Here is a 16,880-nt window from a genome sequence, read left to right as displayed (position 1 = left end):
TTACAATGACAGAAAGAATAGAAATGCAGCAGGTGTAGATTAGCTTCTGTTTAGGAGGTTCTATTAAGTAGAGCTGAAGTAGGCCTTTCTTCGGTGTATATTACAGGCTATTCAGCTTAGAACAGTTGACTTAATTTGCCTTTCTTCTGCTCCTGAAATTTAACTTAGGCATTCTGTATGTCCACAACACATTTTTTCATCACCAATAATGTACTAACAGAACCCCTCCATAAAAGAATGTTGTTGCCAAATGATAAATGGATTTGCAGTTGTGTTGCAGAGTGTAACTAAATGTGATTCCTTTCTGTCAGAAAACATAAAGACTGGACTGAATTACCACAGAACTCTAGCCCAGAGGCCCAACCACTGTTCCCATAACACAATTAGAGAAACAAGTTTTCTCTGCTCACTGGGTTTGTAATGATGGAGAATCATGCCACAAGCATCCCTAAGCAGAGCAGAAGATAGTGTATTAGCATGGCTTTTGTTTTAGAATGTAATTGGAATGTAAGGGAGAATTCCCATTGCCTTTGTGTTGTTTTTGTGTTGATTGCTTGGAAAATTTTGAAGAAACTCTCTGGGTTTCTTGCTTCCATTTTATAGTCTGAAATCGGTGGCGCTAGTAGAAATTGGTTTGGAGCTAATAAATGTTGTTTCCATTACAGATTTTCTTCTTTTGGCTCTATTACACTTTTTTTTTTTTTTTCTTATTTCTTTCTCAGAAGTGACTGGGAGTAGTTCAAATACTAAGACAAAAGCTTGCTGTAGTAGATACAATAGCCTTAAGCGCAACACATTCATCCCATGAGAAGAAAAAAAATCCACTTGGTGTTCACATATGAGTAACAGCTATATCAAATTGTGCTGATTGTTCTAGAGGTATGACTGTTTCACTGAGAGTGTGCTGTCCTTAATCAAGTGTCCTTTTCATTTACAGTGCATTTACAGACCTCTTCCCCATTTCAAAATCAGCATTTAGGATACACTCCTCAATTTCTTCATGTCTCTTAAAGACTTGCAACTTACATGTACTAACAATCTCAATGCATATTTCATTTTATCTGCTGCTAGGGAGCAACATTTTTTTTTGTCAATGAAAAGCCAGTCCAGGATAACAATAGATGCAGTAGGCACAGCAAAGGCTGCTTGTGGGGCTATGTGTATGGTTGACTAATACAAAATAAAATATAAGTCACTCTATTTTTTTAGGACAGGGGTACCGTAAGTTCCAATAAAAGTAAGGCCAGATAATGAACACTGTTTTTTTTCATGCCATTTATTTTGCACAGTCCTTTCAGAATCATATGAGAACAGTTGCATTTTCTTCAATGGTTTCTGTCATTATGCAACTCCAGCTTTGAAAGCTGCTCCTCAAACTTTTGAATGTCTACTCGATGCTTCATTAGGAACTTTCCATTTAAATGGAAAACAGGTATGTCATATTTGTACTTATCATACCATGCAGAGTTCTCTGGAAGGGTAATATCCACTTCCTGCAAAATAAACTGTCACAGAAAAGAAGTATGTTAGTACATACTAAACACTGAAAAACAATATCTGATTGTCTTTTAATCAAGTTTCTTCCTCAGAAATGCAATGTTTTCATTGTGCTTTTGGATTTATTTTTCCAAGTCACAGATAATTGCTCATTTTGTGGATACAAAAAATAAGCAGCCACTGTCTTTGGCTGGGTATCTGCAAACAACTCTTGCTTTAGTCCAGCAAGGTATTTTTGAATCTCTGTGCAGAACCACTCTCCTTTGAGCATCAGCTACAACAAATATACAGCTGGAAACACAATAGCTTCATGTTAAGCTGCAGAGTGCAACACCTCTTTAATGTTGCTACTAACAATTTCTTCTTTCAAGAAAGACATCAAATCTTTGTTGAAGAACAGCAAAAACTGTTCAAATATTTGAACTATATTTGGTAGCCCTGCATCAATACCAGTATCCTTCCCAAATTATATCATTTCTTGCCTCATAAGAGTTGCAAACTCCTCTACCAGCAAGAAAAATAGTATCTATAAACACAGTGGTTCTAAAAACTTTTGCAATTACGTGTATGTTGGTTTAGTTTGCCAATAGATATTAGAGTAGCCTTGTTGCAAAATGTTTTTGGATAATGAGTTTTATGGAAATCAGTGCTGAAATTGTCTTGAAGAGGTCACCCATGAAAGAATACTGGATGCAAATAAATCCAAGCAATTTTCTTTCCCAAATAAAGAATCCTGATTAGCTATTCTTTCTCTATATAAACTGTACAGTATTACGTTACCCTTCTCTTATATGGCTCGAGCACTTCTTTTGCTTCATCACACAGAGGGCAAGGTTTCTAAAGGAAAACATTCAGACTATCTTAAAGCATGCAGTAAAACACACAGATCATTTATAGCATCAAGTGACATAACAGACAGGAGTGGTCATTACTGTAAATGTGGGTTCCCTCTCCCATTTCTCTCCTACATCTTATTGCTTCTAAATCTTTACTGTTGCAGAATGGATGAAATGAAAAACTACTCTTGCTTCCCTCACAAAATTTATACATTTGCTGTTATTTTTCTCATGGTACAAACAAACAGTTTTCAACTGCTATTCTAAAAGTAAAGGGCACAGTTTAGGTGTTTTATCCTTCCCCCCCCCCCCCCCCCCCCCAAGTATATTTCAGCTGTAATGGGTATTAAAAGTGTTGCCATCTCCAGCTGGAAACAACTGCTGGTACTGCTTTTGTCAGAAGGGGAATGAGGGAGTCAACATGATCAACTCCTAGTCTACTTCAGATCAAGTCACTGGGGGCAGTTCAAACAGGGAAAAAAAAAAAAAAAAAAAAAAAAAAAAAAAAAAAAAAAAGGTAAGTTAAAATAACATGGCTGAGTTTGGCTCATAGGAATTAAGTACAATTGCTTCCTTCCAACCTGCACAGCTGGGAGGATAGTGAACCTCCATCAAGGTGAAATGGAACACAGCTTCGACCTGTGATGGGGTCAGATTTTCCAATAAAACCTCTCCTTTTTGAAAATTTCCTAGTCTTCCACTACAGTTATACAGCTGTCTTTTGCTGATCATGCATCATGATTGTTAGAGCAATGCATATCTGAAGAACATGAAGGCATGTTGCTTCAGCATTCAGTAGTAGCATTTGGCCTATAACTCACATAACAAAGTAGACAGCAGCAAATATGGTGGCTCCATCCCTCTGCCATGAAATACCACTCACAGCTGGGAAGTATTTACTTCTCTCCCTTCAACTTAAAATCTTCTTTACACACAGAGTTAATCTGAAATAAGAAATAACTATTTCCTGTGTGTGAATTAATTTGGATTAAATACTCTACTTTTAATTCACATCTGATCTAAACTGTCTTTCATACAGACAAATCCTTATACTCTGAAAACCTATGCAACCTGCTAAAGGTCAACAGTCCTGTATGAGGAGCTAGTTCTTGATGCTTTTGCATGGAGAGACATACTAAAGACTCAAAGGTATGTATCAGTAATGGAGACAAATGTTCCTGAATCCTATTTTGCAAAGTCTCAGGCTCCTTACAGTGGGAGTAGGATGTACACAGTTCTGTGGAAAGCATTCTAACAGTCACACAAAAGTATTTAAAAAATTAAGCTGATTCTTTGCAAAGAATATGCTTTTACTCTTGCCCTGTTGACAACCTTTACCACTACATGGCACTAATAAGATTGGAGCTGGTTTAAAATCAGACTGTAAACTATTTCAGTGAACAGTGACATTTGCTTAAAGGTCCATTTATATTCTAGCATATTTTCAGTACAAGTGTGCCCTAAAGTAGGTCTCTGCCGTGACTTTATCTTTGTAAAGGGCTGCCCGGATGAAGCTGAGAAAATCTCCCATCTGAGAGGTACGTTACTGTGGCAAGCAGGACTCCTATTGCTGAGGTAGCAATACTAAATACCTTACTAAAGTGACCAATGTTAGGCTGTTAGCTAAATCTGTTAGAATGTACACGTGGTGGAAGACAGTTTTATTTCCGCAGATAATTCTCATTTATGCTGCATACTTAGACTGAAGTTTTGTGCTCATTTTAAGCTGGCACTGATGGTGAACGAAGCAGGCCCATCTTCCTGCCAGCGCTTCTTTTGTGCTGGCATAAGTACTCATAAAGCTGCAAGAAAAGCTAGACAGCAGAACTGATCTGACTTACAGTAATCTTGAGGAAAAAAAAAAAAAAGTGTTCTTTTTTCCTTAATCCTGGAGCAGTTGTTATATGAATACATGTGTGTTGGCATAAATGGAGCCTGTGAGGGAGAAAACCATTTGGCAGTGCTAGCATCTACCAGTTTGAAGAGGTCACAGAAGCCATAACTCTCTCCTGCCTTTTCCTCCTTATACTTAAAAATACAAAGGAAGGAAAAATGTAGTTAAGTAGCATTAACTAAGAGTGCTGACTAAATTTAAAGCAGTCTGTATTCTGCTTTGCATCTGCCAGTAATATCAGACACAAAAAACATTTTACATTAAAAACATGTTCAACCAAAGCGGCCAGTTAGAGAACTACTTGAACCCTGCTCCCAGAAAACTTGATTTCATACAGTTTTACTAGTTAAAATTTTATGACACAAAATGATACAGAAGAGCTTTTTTCCAATTATTAACCCAAAGCTAAGCTCATTATTCCCTACTTTATCACATCCTGACTGTGAGTGAACTGATGCTGAATCAGGCAGGGAGAGAAGAGACTTTTAACTTTAAAGTATAGTACATCTTAAAGAATGTATTCCACTGATTAAGAAACAACTGGTACTTTTTTTTTTTTTAAATCTATTCCTACATTCCACAGTTTAAACATTCCTTTATGGGTAGGGATGGAATGAACAAACATTGTGCAGGAGAAGGAAATCATTTTAATCAAATCCCTCATCAACAAATACCTCCATACTGATTTCAACATTCTCAGTGCTTTGCACTTTTTAGCTTTTCTCCTCTCAGAGACCTCAACGGCTACGTGAACCATACAAATGCAGCACAGACTGCAGTGTGCCGTCCTGACTAAAAGTGGAGAAGATCTCTGCAGACAATGTAGGCCCTTAATCACAATTTGTGGAAGGTGACAGTTCACAGATGACCATTCCTGCTCATCACGTATGCTTAAGAATAACTGCTCATGCCACAGACAAAGCTTTTTCTGCATTTTATTCCTGTTAGCTTTACAGAGCCAATAAAGCAAAAGGGAGTGAAGCAGAATTTTCTTTTTCTTCATACACTATCAATACTGCTTTGATATATTTTCAGTCTCACAGTTTGCACTGAAATTAAACGTGAGTGCTTTGGAGAGCCTCCTTTGACTGCTCATGCTTGTCCAGAGCAGATTAGGTATGAAAACTCATCTTTGATGTCCATTTCCAGGATAAAACACTGGTAGTCACAGAATAATTTTCCACTAGAAAATGGACCATAGTGCCAGTGAGATTCAGCAGTCTTGAAGTCTCCATTTGTTGCTTGTAACTACTTCTTTGTGAGAGGAGTGTGCTGTAAAGCCTAGAATCTAAAGACATCCCCAAAGCAGAATACCCAATACTACACAAAAAGCCGAGCTGCTTCATCTGGGATTCACATATATCAAAACTGATATATATGCAGTCTTGCCTAGCTTTACATTGTAAACTACTTTTACCTTGGTGAACAAAGTCAACACTGGCTTATTTGCACTGGCTGAACACAGTTGTCTTCCCAGTAGACGGGATGAATATCTTGCTAGATGCATGGCTCTGCTTAGAAAACACAGCACCATAATCCTGCTAAGGCAAAAATAAAATGTGTAGTTTAATTGTTTTGTGATAAGTTAAAACTTATGAAATTTAATTTTAAAATTAATGTGGAGCAGTTCTAAAGTACACAATCAAACCATTTTCACAGCTTTTTTATGTTCACAGTATCAACATATTAGTCAGAAAAATATGTCAGTATGTGATTGGCCAGAAAGAACTTGGGGTAGCTCCAGAACTGTAGCTTCATCTAAAAAACATTATATTTTCTTGCTGATATGCCTCTTTTAAATTCTGTAACATCGATGCTGACATAAATGCATTACGGTGTTTCAATTCGATATGTGCCAGTAAGAATTATGTGATATTAACAAAATGCAAAGTGAATGCTTTGAACCTCTGTAATCTTGCTACAGTGCTTGACATATTCTACTTAAAATTATTCCATCAAACAACTAATCTCTACCTAATCGGAATATTAAAATAATGCTTCCTGCAGCAAAAGAAAAGCTGTAGCCAAGACATTTTAACTCAGCAACATTAAAAAAATGCACATTGCCCTGAGTCCATAATGCAACAGCAAATTAATTTATGAAAGATGTTGATTTGTTTCTGGTTTCTTTGGGGTGGTTTAAGAAAGCTGATTAAAAGTAGTCTTGTTGAAGGGTACCATACTGGAGTTTTGAAGTCATCTATTTCAAGTAACACTACTAACAACAGTGCTTCCTCCCAGGTTGCATCTTAATGTGATCTTTACAAGACATTCTGGGTCTCGGAGGTAAAAAGTAGAAGCAAAAGGGAGACTGCACTGACAGTGGGCAGAGATGATACACAGTCTACACTGTGGCAATCAAGTTGATTTTACATAAAGCCAAATGGTTTCTGTTTAATTTCTGTTCAAGCGCAACTTGCCTGAAGTTTTACTAACTACAGCTGATCACAAACATAACGTGAGAGCACACATTATATGTTTGAGCTCCTTCAGTGTGAGGTATACTGTAGAAGGACTGTTGCAATTGATAAGCATGTTTTAGGATGTGCAGCGACAAAGAGCCCAGTGCTTTCACTGGATTTCTCAGTACTAATATTATACAGTTGTTATGGTTTAACCTGGCCGGCAGCTAAACACCACACAGCCGTTCGCTCACCTTTTCCCATTTCTCTCCCCCATCCCAGAGAGGGAGGGGGAAGTGAAGCCTGTGAGTTGGGATAGGGATGGTTTATTAAGACAGGAAAATAATAACAATAATGATGATAATAGTACTACTACTACTAATATGTATGAAACAAGTGATGCACAGTGCAATTGCTCGCCACCCGCTGACCAATGCCCAGCCTAACCCCAAGCAGTCCAGCCCTCTTCCCCTGACTAGTCACCCCTATCTATTGCTCAGCGTGACATTTGATGATACGGATACCCCTTTGGCCAGTTTGGGTCAGCTGTCCTGGGTCTGTCCCCTCCCAGCTCCTGCTGCACCCCCAGCCTGCCCGCTGGCAGGACAGAGTGAGAAGCTGAAATGTCCTTGGCTTGTGCAAGCACTGCTCCGCAACAATTAAAACATCAGCATGCTATCAGCACTCTTCTCATCCTAAGCCAAAACATAGCACCCTACCAGCTACTAGGGGGAAAATTAACTCTGTCCTAACTGAAACTAGGACAGCAGTATTATATGTTTTAAGAGAAACAGTTTAACCAGCATGTCTAATACAGAACACAAAACACTGCAGTGGGATCTAAACTTAAGGCTACTTAGCAGCTATGTTTCTAAGCAACAACCATGACAAAAATCAAACACACGACTTGACACTGCTCCACCTGCCTTAGGGCCACCCATTTTTCCACAGGACATGGATGAGGGTGCCCTGCCATATTTCCAGAAAAAGTTTAAACAGAACAAATACAAAGAAAACTTAGTATCCATTGAAAATTGTAACTGGGGTGGCCAAATTTCAGGAAAAATGTACATATAATTTTTTTTCCTTTTTTATTTTTTTTTCTTCTGACCACCTTGAAAATGCTGTTTAAAACGGAATATTCTACAACAAACAGGTTTCTGTGTTTGGGTTTACTGTCTACCTTGGTCCAAAAAGGGTTCTTCAGCTGCAGGCGTCACGCCTATCACCAGTTTGAGAGTCAGCTGCCGGGGCAGAGCAGCATGCCTGCTGTCCCTGCGAAGTGGCAGGTGACCGGCATGGCACACGCTGCTATTCCTCAGGGTGCACAGCAGTGCATGTGTTTCACTTAGCCAGCTGGAAATCTAATTGTCCAGGATTTTACACAGCAAATACACAAACACAAAAATCAGCTTTGAGCATTTTGGGGAAAAAAAATATGCAAATCTGAATGACAGTGACTAGCCTCACTCATAGTTAGAAATCTTTAGGTCCACAGCAAATAGCTGCCCAGAGAGGATGCGTTTTTGGCACAACGAAGTGCAGCATGTTGGCCAGCTCACGTGCAAGATAAAAACGTCAAAACAAACCATTTGCATTCTGGCAAGTTTTTAAAGGAATGCTTCAGTTGCCAGCCTAGCAAGACAAATTTTGTTCCTTCAAAACAAGGGAAATGCTCCTCAAATTGTTCTGTGACCAGCAGAATGAGTAATGCCTAGATTTCCATGGATCTTATTCCCCCACATACATACACTATGTGTATAAAATGACTCTGGTTCCCTCCTTTATCACCAATTTTTAGATCTCTCCATCCTCAGATAAATTTGAGCCCAATGAGACTGCTCCTGCCAAAATACCAGCCTAAGGGCAACAGATGAAACAGTATCAATACCTAAGCTTCAGGATCTCACAAGAATAAAGAAACTAGTGCAGTGTTTTACCCCTGCCCCCCTAAAATTTCAAATAATCATAAGCAACACTACCCTGAGAATTCAGGAGCAAATCCTCATTGACCAGTACTACTTCTGAAACAAGAGTCTGTCATTTTCAGAGTTTGCATGCATCTGTCTGAATGTTTTTATAAGTAACCTAAGGAAAACAGAACCCTGGCTGTCAATTCATTCACCTCTGGAGAATGACACAGAGGCCATACTGTCATGGCAGTTACAAAAAAAAAATCTAAGGACTAATCCTGATTTATAAAATGACACCAGACTCAGTCCAGGCCTCAGACATGGTCTGCTCTTCCGCCAGCACAAAGCAGCCTAGCCCTGAGGGGGGTGAGATATCGTCAGAGGGCATCGTGTTGCCACAGCACAGAAAATACAGCTTGTCTTCCCTGCTTCTCTGAAGCCCACAGCTGCCAGACAGCATCATTATGAAGGAGAGCAGTCAGAACAGCTACATTTAACCTGGGCTAAAGCAAGGTGCTAGCACAGAGCAACTTGAGCTTCTCAGGACTGCAACTAAGGTTCTGCTACAACAGATATTTGCTTTTAAATAAGTTTTACTAATTTTATTGGGTTAAATAAAAAGGGTTTGGATAAAACCAAAGAGCTGTGGTGCTGCAGGAACCCTGAAGGTTTCTAGGATTGTGAAGGGTTAAGCATAACTGCTATTGATCAGGAGCTGATGAAAGGGAATATCCCAGCATTCATCAGGCAAACCTACTGCAGCAGCTCCATTTATCTGAACAGCATCACATGAACCAGTCGGTTCCCAACACCAGCTTGCACAGGGCTGGAAGGCAGAGCTCCAGCCCCACGGATCATTTGCATGCCAGTTTCACGGCTGACAAAAAGAAAGGGAAGCATCACAGAGGTGCCCAGTGGCGTTCACATCCTGTGCACATTTGCATCATACGTGTCTTTTGTCACAAGGACTAACCTGCTGAAAGCAAACATAAAATCTCTGAACATCATTATTCTAGGCTCCTCCTTAGCCTACCTCTAAGTAATTATAAAGACTTGAGAGACAGAATTAACATGTAAATGCAAAAAGGAAGGATGCTTGTAAACTGAAAAGCCCTGCCTCCCCTATAGTACGGCTGTACACAATGATTTAACAAATGATGCTTGCAAATCTAAACTTGGCCCAGAGTGCGTTTCACAAAGCCAAAAGGGATTCATTGCCTGTTAACACAATTTCCATCACCTAATAAATTCTGGCGTGCTGCAAAAATAAAATGTGAGACTAAATCTAGCCATTATTCAGATAATTACCTGTAAAAACCTTAGGTTAGCATCAGTCATTGAAAGGTAAGTATGGCTGACTTTTCCCCAACTGTGTGCTTTTAACGATGCTACATACTCTTAAATAGTCTTAGCTTCAAGTCACCAATATACTTGTGCTATGTGTTTCTGAATGCTTTACACACATTATTATCAATGTTTTCAGACAAGATTACATCCTCTTTGCTTTCCAGGCATTTGTCTGCATACAGTGTACACTGATACAGTACTTCATTCTGTAACCCTAAGGTGGGGTACCCAGCTGAACTGCTTGTCTTAGAGAAACTTTGGCTATACTGCTGACTCCTTCTCTCTGATTATTCCTCCTTTTAGTGTGACACAGCAGCAGCTGATGAAAAGGCAGAAAAACAAGAGGATGCAAACGTGGGAATACAGGCTGAGGGCCCGAGCGAGCGGCAGCTTCAAACAGCCTGCTCCTGCAGCTCCTGTTTCAAAACCAGCTATGGCCACCAAAGAAAGCGCAGGTGCTGGCAGCCTCTGTTCTTTTCGATTTGATACTTACCAGGGAAATGGCAAACAACAAAACAGGGTGCCACTGTGAGCTGGGAAGCCAAAAAGCGTGGCTGCTCAGCTCCCCGCAAGGCTTTTACCCCACCAGCCGTCCAGAGGAGGCACGCCAATACAGGAAGACCTCGACCTTCGACCTTGCAGAGCAGGCATGTCACTATAAAGTTTGTTTTTTTTTTTACACTAACTTTGTTACCCTAACTAAATCCCACCTGCCCCCGCCCACCTCCGCTCTCCCCCTCCGGCCGCTCCTGCGCCACCACCGCCCTCTGCCGATGGCTCCTCCAGCACCATGGCGGCCGCCACCAGCCCCCCCGCGGCCTGCCCCGCGGCAGCCTCAGCCGCCGGCCCCCGCAGCCCGTCCCGTCCCATCTCATCCCGTCCCTTCCCGGTGAGCCCCGGGGCCGCCACGCACCTTGCCTCCGGGCAGCGGGGGGCGGCCAGGCCGGCCCCGCTCCGCTCCCGGCCCACCACAGCCGCCAGGCCTCGGCCCGCAGGGAGGCGGCGGGGCCCGGCGCCGCTCGGCCGCCGCCTGCTGGCAGCAGCGGGGCTGCCGCCTGTCGCCGCCCCCTTCGTGTGAGGAATAGTAATAATAATAATGAAAATAATAAAAAGGGTTTATCGAAAAAAGGGTGTATCGAAAAGCAGCCGCGCTGGCTTCTCCTCCGGCCCTCTCAGCACGCGGGTGTTGGATGAGGAGGGAATAGCTCTGGATGAAGCAGCGACAACAAACACACACAAATCCAACCCAAAACAACCCCCCTCCGCCCCAAATAAACAAACAAACAAAAAACATCATCAGTGCGTATCGTTAAAGCACATAGAAATCACAGCGGTTCGTAAACATACCGCAAAGGAAGCAGAAAGGTGTGGGGAAAATACACTGAGAAGTTGCAGGCGGCTGTGGCAGAAAGACCCCAAATTTGCCCTAAGCGCAGGGCTGACCCTGCAGCACTTCTGCTCGCTCTGCTTAACTGGCTCCAGGTTGAGTAAGTGAGCTTTAATTCAATTTATTTCCTTTGAAAGTGAAATAAGTCTGATGTAACAAAAGGAAGCAGTGGACCTAAACTGTCTCTTTATCAGTAGGTAATTCAGTTTTAGTGAGACTATCCACTTTCCTGTGACTCAAGCAGCTGCAATATAGACAAAATGGATTTTTTTTTTTAGATGTGATTTCCCTCCCTCCCTCTCTCCTTCCCTTCCTTCCCTTCCTTCCTTTCCTTTTTAAAATCTTGTAACATTTAATGCAGACACCAACTATGTTCATGACTGGGAGAAAAGCGTGGAAGAAGAGTGGCACACTACAGACATCTTTCCTAAGCACAACACCCCACTTCTATTTACAGCTTGAAGCATTACCTGTTATGTGTGCTAAGCGGATCAGTGGATGATACGAAGCAGGGATTAGCAAGAATATTTTTGAGTATATGAGTACGTCCAAACTAAATTGTAAATGTAGTTTACACATTACAAATTAACACAACTGGATTTGATTAAGTATAAAAGAGGTTAATCTAAAAATGCTATCAAGCTGACACTCCTGAGGAGTTCCCCTACTGAAACGATTTGCCACATTCTTCTCTGAAACCATGACCTTTTTGTCCCTTCCATTGAGACAGATACTTGTCCACAAGAGAGGGCCCTGGGATCTTTTGATATTTGTCTATGTACAGAAATGGGCGGTATTTTAGTTTCCAGGTGTATTGGTTTTTCTTTCTCCAGGGAAGTGTTTTAAATAAACGATAACAGGCGTTCACCTCTGAGGAATAAAAGCTGTAGGCTCATGTTCCTTTAGTTGCTGTATTTCTCTCAGGGGTTTGGTTGTGCTTTTGTAGTTATTCCTGTGCTGAGAGAGGGAGACAAACCTTCTGGGGTACAACTTCAAGTCAGCTTTCCCTCCTCATCTGTGCTTGGAGAAACACATCAGCATGCAGCGGGAAAGCCTGCAGGAGAGCAGTCTTACCCTGCCGACGTGACATACCTAATTAACTAGCAGAGTAAACTAATGTGTCTGCTGAGGATTAGTCAGCTTCCAGTGACTCATTTTCAAGCCTTATCTTAATCCCTTCAGTTGAAGAGAGGTGTAATGCTGGCAGCTAACTCTGGCTGTTCATTTTTGTGTCAGAATCAGAAATTCCAGTGTCAGACTTGAGTGTTTGGCACTGGTGTAAGCCAGACCTGTACAGTCTCACTTGAGGCAGTGGGTGAACCAGCTCACACCTGGCTGTACCCCAGGGAGTCTTAGCTCTGGTCTGTACCCGGTTCCTGTTTCATGGTGCAGAAATGTGCCTTTAGTGCTTGTTTAGGAAACCTTATGTCACAGACGGGGTAGAAAGGACTGGGGCCTTTAAATGCTGAAAAGGGGGTGAAGGACAACTTTTTGTGGAGAGGATACATTCAGCAGAGTCTGGTGAAAAAGCAAGGGTAAATAAAGAGGAAAGCGTGTTCTTGATGTCTCAGATACCAGATTGGTTTTGTGCCTTTCACTCCAAAAAGGAGTCTAGCCTGCTCTGGGGTCTGTGTATAGGATTTCCAGAAGAACCTGAATAAGATGGGCACACAGTCCCCAGCCTGGCCTGTTTATTCAAATAGAACAGCTGATGAAGGCAGGCTGTGCACTGGCCATGTTCGTTCCCTAACTTCAAGGTGATTGCCATATTGCTTAAATCAGTTCAGGTATTTATCAAACCACTAATTGGCCCTGCCAATGCAACTGTTCGGAACAGCATTAATTTGATTGTGTATGCCATTTTCAAGATAAAAATATTTTTTGACAGCTTTCAGTCTTACATTGTTTCTTATGTTCATTTGTTCTGCTTTTAGATGTATCTGGAGTGGGCTGGTTTCAACCTTAATCCAGGTTATTTATAATCGGAAAGGAAAGGAAAGGAGAAGGAAAGGAAAGGAAAGGAAAGGAAAGGAAAGGAGAAGGAAAGGAAAGGAAAGGAGAAGGAAAGGAAAGGAGAAGGAAAGGAAAGGAGAAGGAAAGGAAAAGAGAAGGAAAGGAAAAGATTATTCCTTATGCTACAACTTTCTGCAAAGAGAATTTAGGATTAAAGTGTTGTGTAATTGGCTGTTTTTGCTTTGGCAGTTTTCTGGTATATCACTTCCGATAGTTCAGCACAGAGATACTTTCAGTTTTCATACATTAGTTATGTGATGCATCCTCTTTAATGTTTGTAGTTCTTTGAGAAGAAAAATGTTACAGATGCTGAAAGAGTTATTACCTTAGAATTTGAGTCACTACCACTATGCTTAGGAACATGATGGATTGTCGTGCAGTTTACTATATAAAACATGTTCAGAGATCTGGAAGTAGTGCAACCCCATCCTATTTTTCATTCTGGTGCATGGGATGTCTTTAAATATCAAGGGCAGCCACGGTTCAATGGTTAAATTTGCTGCATAAGCATCCTGCTACGGTGGACAAGCCTTTCTGTACTTTTTTTTTGTGTATTCCTTAAATAATGTCTGGACTTGCTTCCACAATTTCAGACTAAAAAGAACTCGTGTTGTGATGGATTGCTATTCCTAATGGCCTTCAATTAGGTACTCTTCCAGATTTCTTTTTTATTTCCCTAGTATTTTGACTTTATGTACAGCTTCACAGTTTTATATCTGGTATATATCACAATATGCTCTTCACTACTTTGCATGGTTTGTTTGTATTGGCACATTTATTAAACACTGTATTTAAAATGCAGCAGCACTGAGCTGTTAGAAGATGTAATGTGTACTCCTCTCTCCAAACAAGAAAGTAGAAAAATAGGTGTAGTATCTGCAGAGTGGATTTTAAAATTACTTTGACATCACAATTTATCTTAAATATTATTTAATATCATTTACATTTTCTGATGCACTTTAAATTAAGATTGTATTATATGTACGATAGTGCTTTTAACGCTTTCTTCTTTGTCCTCCTGTACACAATGAGCCAATTGGCACTGTCAGCAGAGAGTCTGGATATTGTCAGGATTAGCTGTCATCTCTATTAGGCCATTTGTGATATGCAAGTCATTATGAGAAATTTGGCCACATAATAGCCAAACCTGAAGCATAAAAATTAAAGTCAAAGCTTGAAAGTAAAACAAATAAATAAATATAAATAGCATTCTTGTATGGGAAGCTACAGCTATTATCTTTTTTAGGGCTGAAGTACTCTCTGTTGAAATTTATGCCAGAAAGAAACGTAGCTTTTCCTTCTCTCACTAGGAGGTTTCTGGTACATTAGGTGCTGCTGTTCAGGTTTTCCCAAAACCTTCTTTTGGAGACTGCAGCTCCTGTGCTTTCAGGGTGCTCTCAGACTGTGCCAGCCCTGCTGAACAAAGCATGGTCAGGCCACTGGTGCTCATTTCTCCACCTCATTTAACCGCTGCTGGGACCCCTGTGGCACCAGCAGCTTTCCAGGTGGTGCTTGTGTACGGTGGGTACTGTGAGCACCCGGGCCCGGCACCATCCCCTGCAGGCAGCGTCCATGGGTCAGGGTGGGCATCAGGGTGAGATGTTGGGGACAGAGATCATTGCCCAGTTCTATTGCCTCTTGGGGAGGCAGTCTCAGACTCTCTGGGGGCATATCTGGATATACTGGGTCCTGGCATGGCTGGCTGAGGCTGTAAGACCAGGGAGAATGAAGCCTGGGATGAAAACTGCCCAGAAATAACTGTAGACCACAGGTAGCTGGTGGGACCATTATCCTCAGCCTGAGCTACACAGTGGGAACAGGAGACAGATGCTGTGCTCCTGCCTGCCCACTGAAAATCTCTGTCTGTCTTATTTGGGAGGGCATCGCTTTGTACATGATGCAATGAGAGCCCTCATATCCAGAAGTCACCCCCCCCAGTTTACATGTGAAACTCTGAAGGCACAACTAATGTAACACATTTGGAGAACAATCACAGTGTCAGGGATTCAGTAACTTAGAGACTAGAGGAATGTCAGGAAAATACTTTAGAGAAGTAAATTTAGTTGTAAGATTAGAGCAATTTCTTGCAGTAAGGTATAATTGCAAGAAATGGAAGTTAGAGAACATATCCTGGGGCAAACCAGCTTGAGAAATATATTCAAAAAATATAATGTGTTTCTTTAAATGATGAATGTCAGCTGCAAAGCATTTTCATTTGCTTTAATGACCTACAGAAGTGAAAGTTAGAGAACTGCCTGCATATGAACTTCCACTGCCTGTTAGTCCAGTGATCACCAGAACATTAGATATACTGACAATATATATATTATGCAATTAAATGTTGCATAATAGTGGTTTGGACAGCATGTTGACTTAAGTTTTACATCTAATCTTTCCTATTAGAACATCACTGTAATGACTGCTATGATATCTTCACATTTTGCATTGTCAGGGCACTTGGTTAAAGCCTAAGCCAGGGCCCATTGGAAAACTGAAATCATTCTTTCCATCTCTTCAAGCTCTTCCAAGAGCTTTGGACAGACCATTCATTTGCATGTAGAACTGCAAAGAATTGTGGTGTGTTAGTTTTGAGTGCTAATAGAGTTGAGCATGCTTGTGTTTAATGGCTCTTTTAACAGTAATATTTCTTTTACACAAATACTAGCTCAGTAGGGAGTATTTGTAGGACAGAAGACAGAAGTTTTTATGGAATCTAGGACAAGCACTAGCTTTTTCTTTGATTAATTTTAAGGCAGCTGTGATAAATGGCTGTAGTAAATGTCCCACTCCCCTCATCTCCAAGATTGCACACTTGAAGAGAACAGTGAAATAACGTACATAATTTTGGTCCGTGTATCCTCTGTAAATCATGTGAAGGTCTCAGCAATCATTATTCTAACCAAAGTGTTCTCGTCACATACTATCTCTTCGATTATACATAAATGTTGCATTAACAAGTAGCAGTTGTCTGGCATTTTAAAGTGGAGATTTGAGTTTACTCCTACACGTTCATATATTTTTTTTCCTAGAAATGTCTTCCTGAGTTTTCAATAGATCAACCTGCAAAGAGCTTTTCATGGTGTCATACTACAACACTCATCACTTGCACACATGATAAAATATTTTCAGTTGGAAAGAAAATGAGAAAAACAAACAAACAAACAAAAAAATGTGAGTCTCTCACACAGGTAGCAAATGAACAAAAAATGTTTTCTTATGCTAATGATATATTATGTAATGATATATTAAGTAATATTGTACTAACTAATATAAAATGATAAAATGTGTTGCTCTTCTTTCCTCTGTAATGATACAGGACTCTAAAGGAAATATATCTTTTCCCAATTCTTTTCATCCTCATCACCTTTCTTTCAAATTCACACAAAATATTACCACTATTATTCAAACGCTGATTTTTGCTACTATCCCCAATCTATCACTTTAAAATCAAATATAAGGAAGTCATATTCTGTTCTTTTGTTAGTAAACTGTTCAGAAAAGTTACAAAACATTAAAGTTATCCCCTATTTTGAATATCATCTGAGTAAAAAAGTAAAGCAGTGGCTTTACAGCTGAAATTTCAGTTATTTT

At 40.6% G+C, this 16,880-nt stretch overlaps 1 protein-coding gene across 1 annotated transcript; it reads right to left on the bottom strand.

Annotated features, from left to right (window-relative positions):
- Positions 1-1,248: 1,248 nt before the first annotated feature.
- Positions 1,249-10,955, bottom strand: CZH5orf63 (chromosome Z C5orf63 homolog). Its single transcript, XM_038171078.2, has 4 exons — positions 10,803-10,955; positions 5,645-5,765; positions 2,278-2,334; positions 1,249-1,505 (listed from the first exon to the last, which is right to left on the bottom strand). The coding sequence occupies exons 2-4, from the start codon at positions 5,759-5,761 to the stop codon at positions 1,326-1,328; spliced, it is 354 nt and encodes a 117-aa protein (XP_038027006.1). The 5' UTR covers positions 5,762-5,765; positions 10,803-10,955; the 3' UTR covers positions 1,249-1,325.
- Positions 10,956-16,880: the final 5,925 nt, after the last annotated feature.

This window comes from Anas platyrhynchos, chromosome Z, assembly GCF_047663525.1.
Source record: "Anas platyrhynchos isolate ZD024472 breed Pekin duck chromosome Z, IASCAAS_PekinDuck_T2T, whole genome shotgun sequence".
Lineage (NCBI taxonomy): Eukaryota > Metazoa > Chordata > Aves > Anseriformes > Anatidae > Anas > Anas platyrhynchos.
Note: the sequence above shows the minus strand (reverse complement) of the source record. Positions and strands in the feature narration are given on the sequence as shown.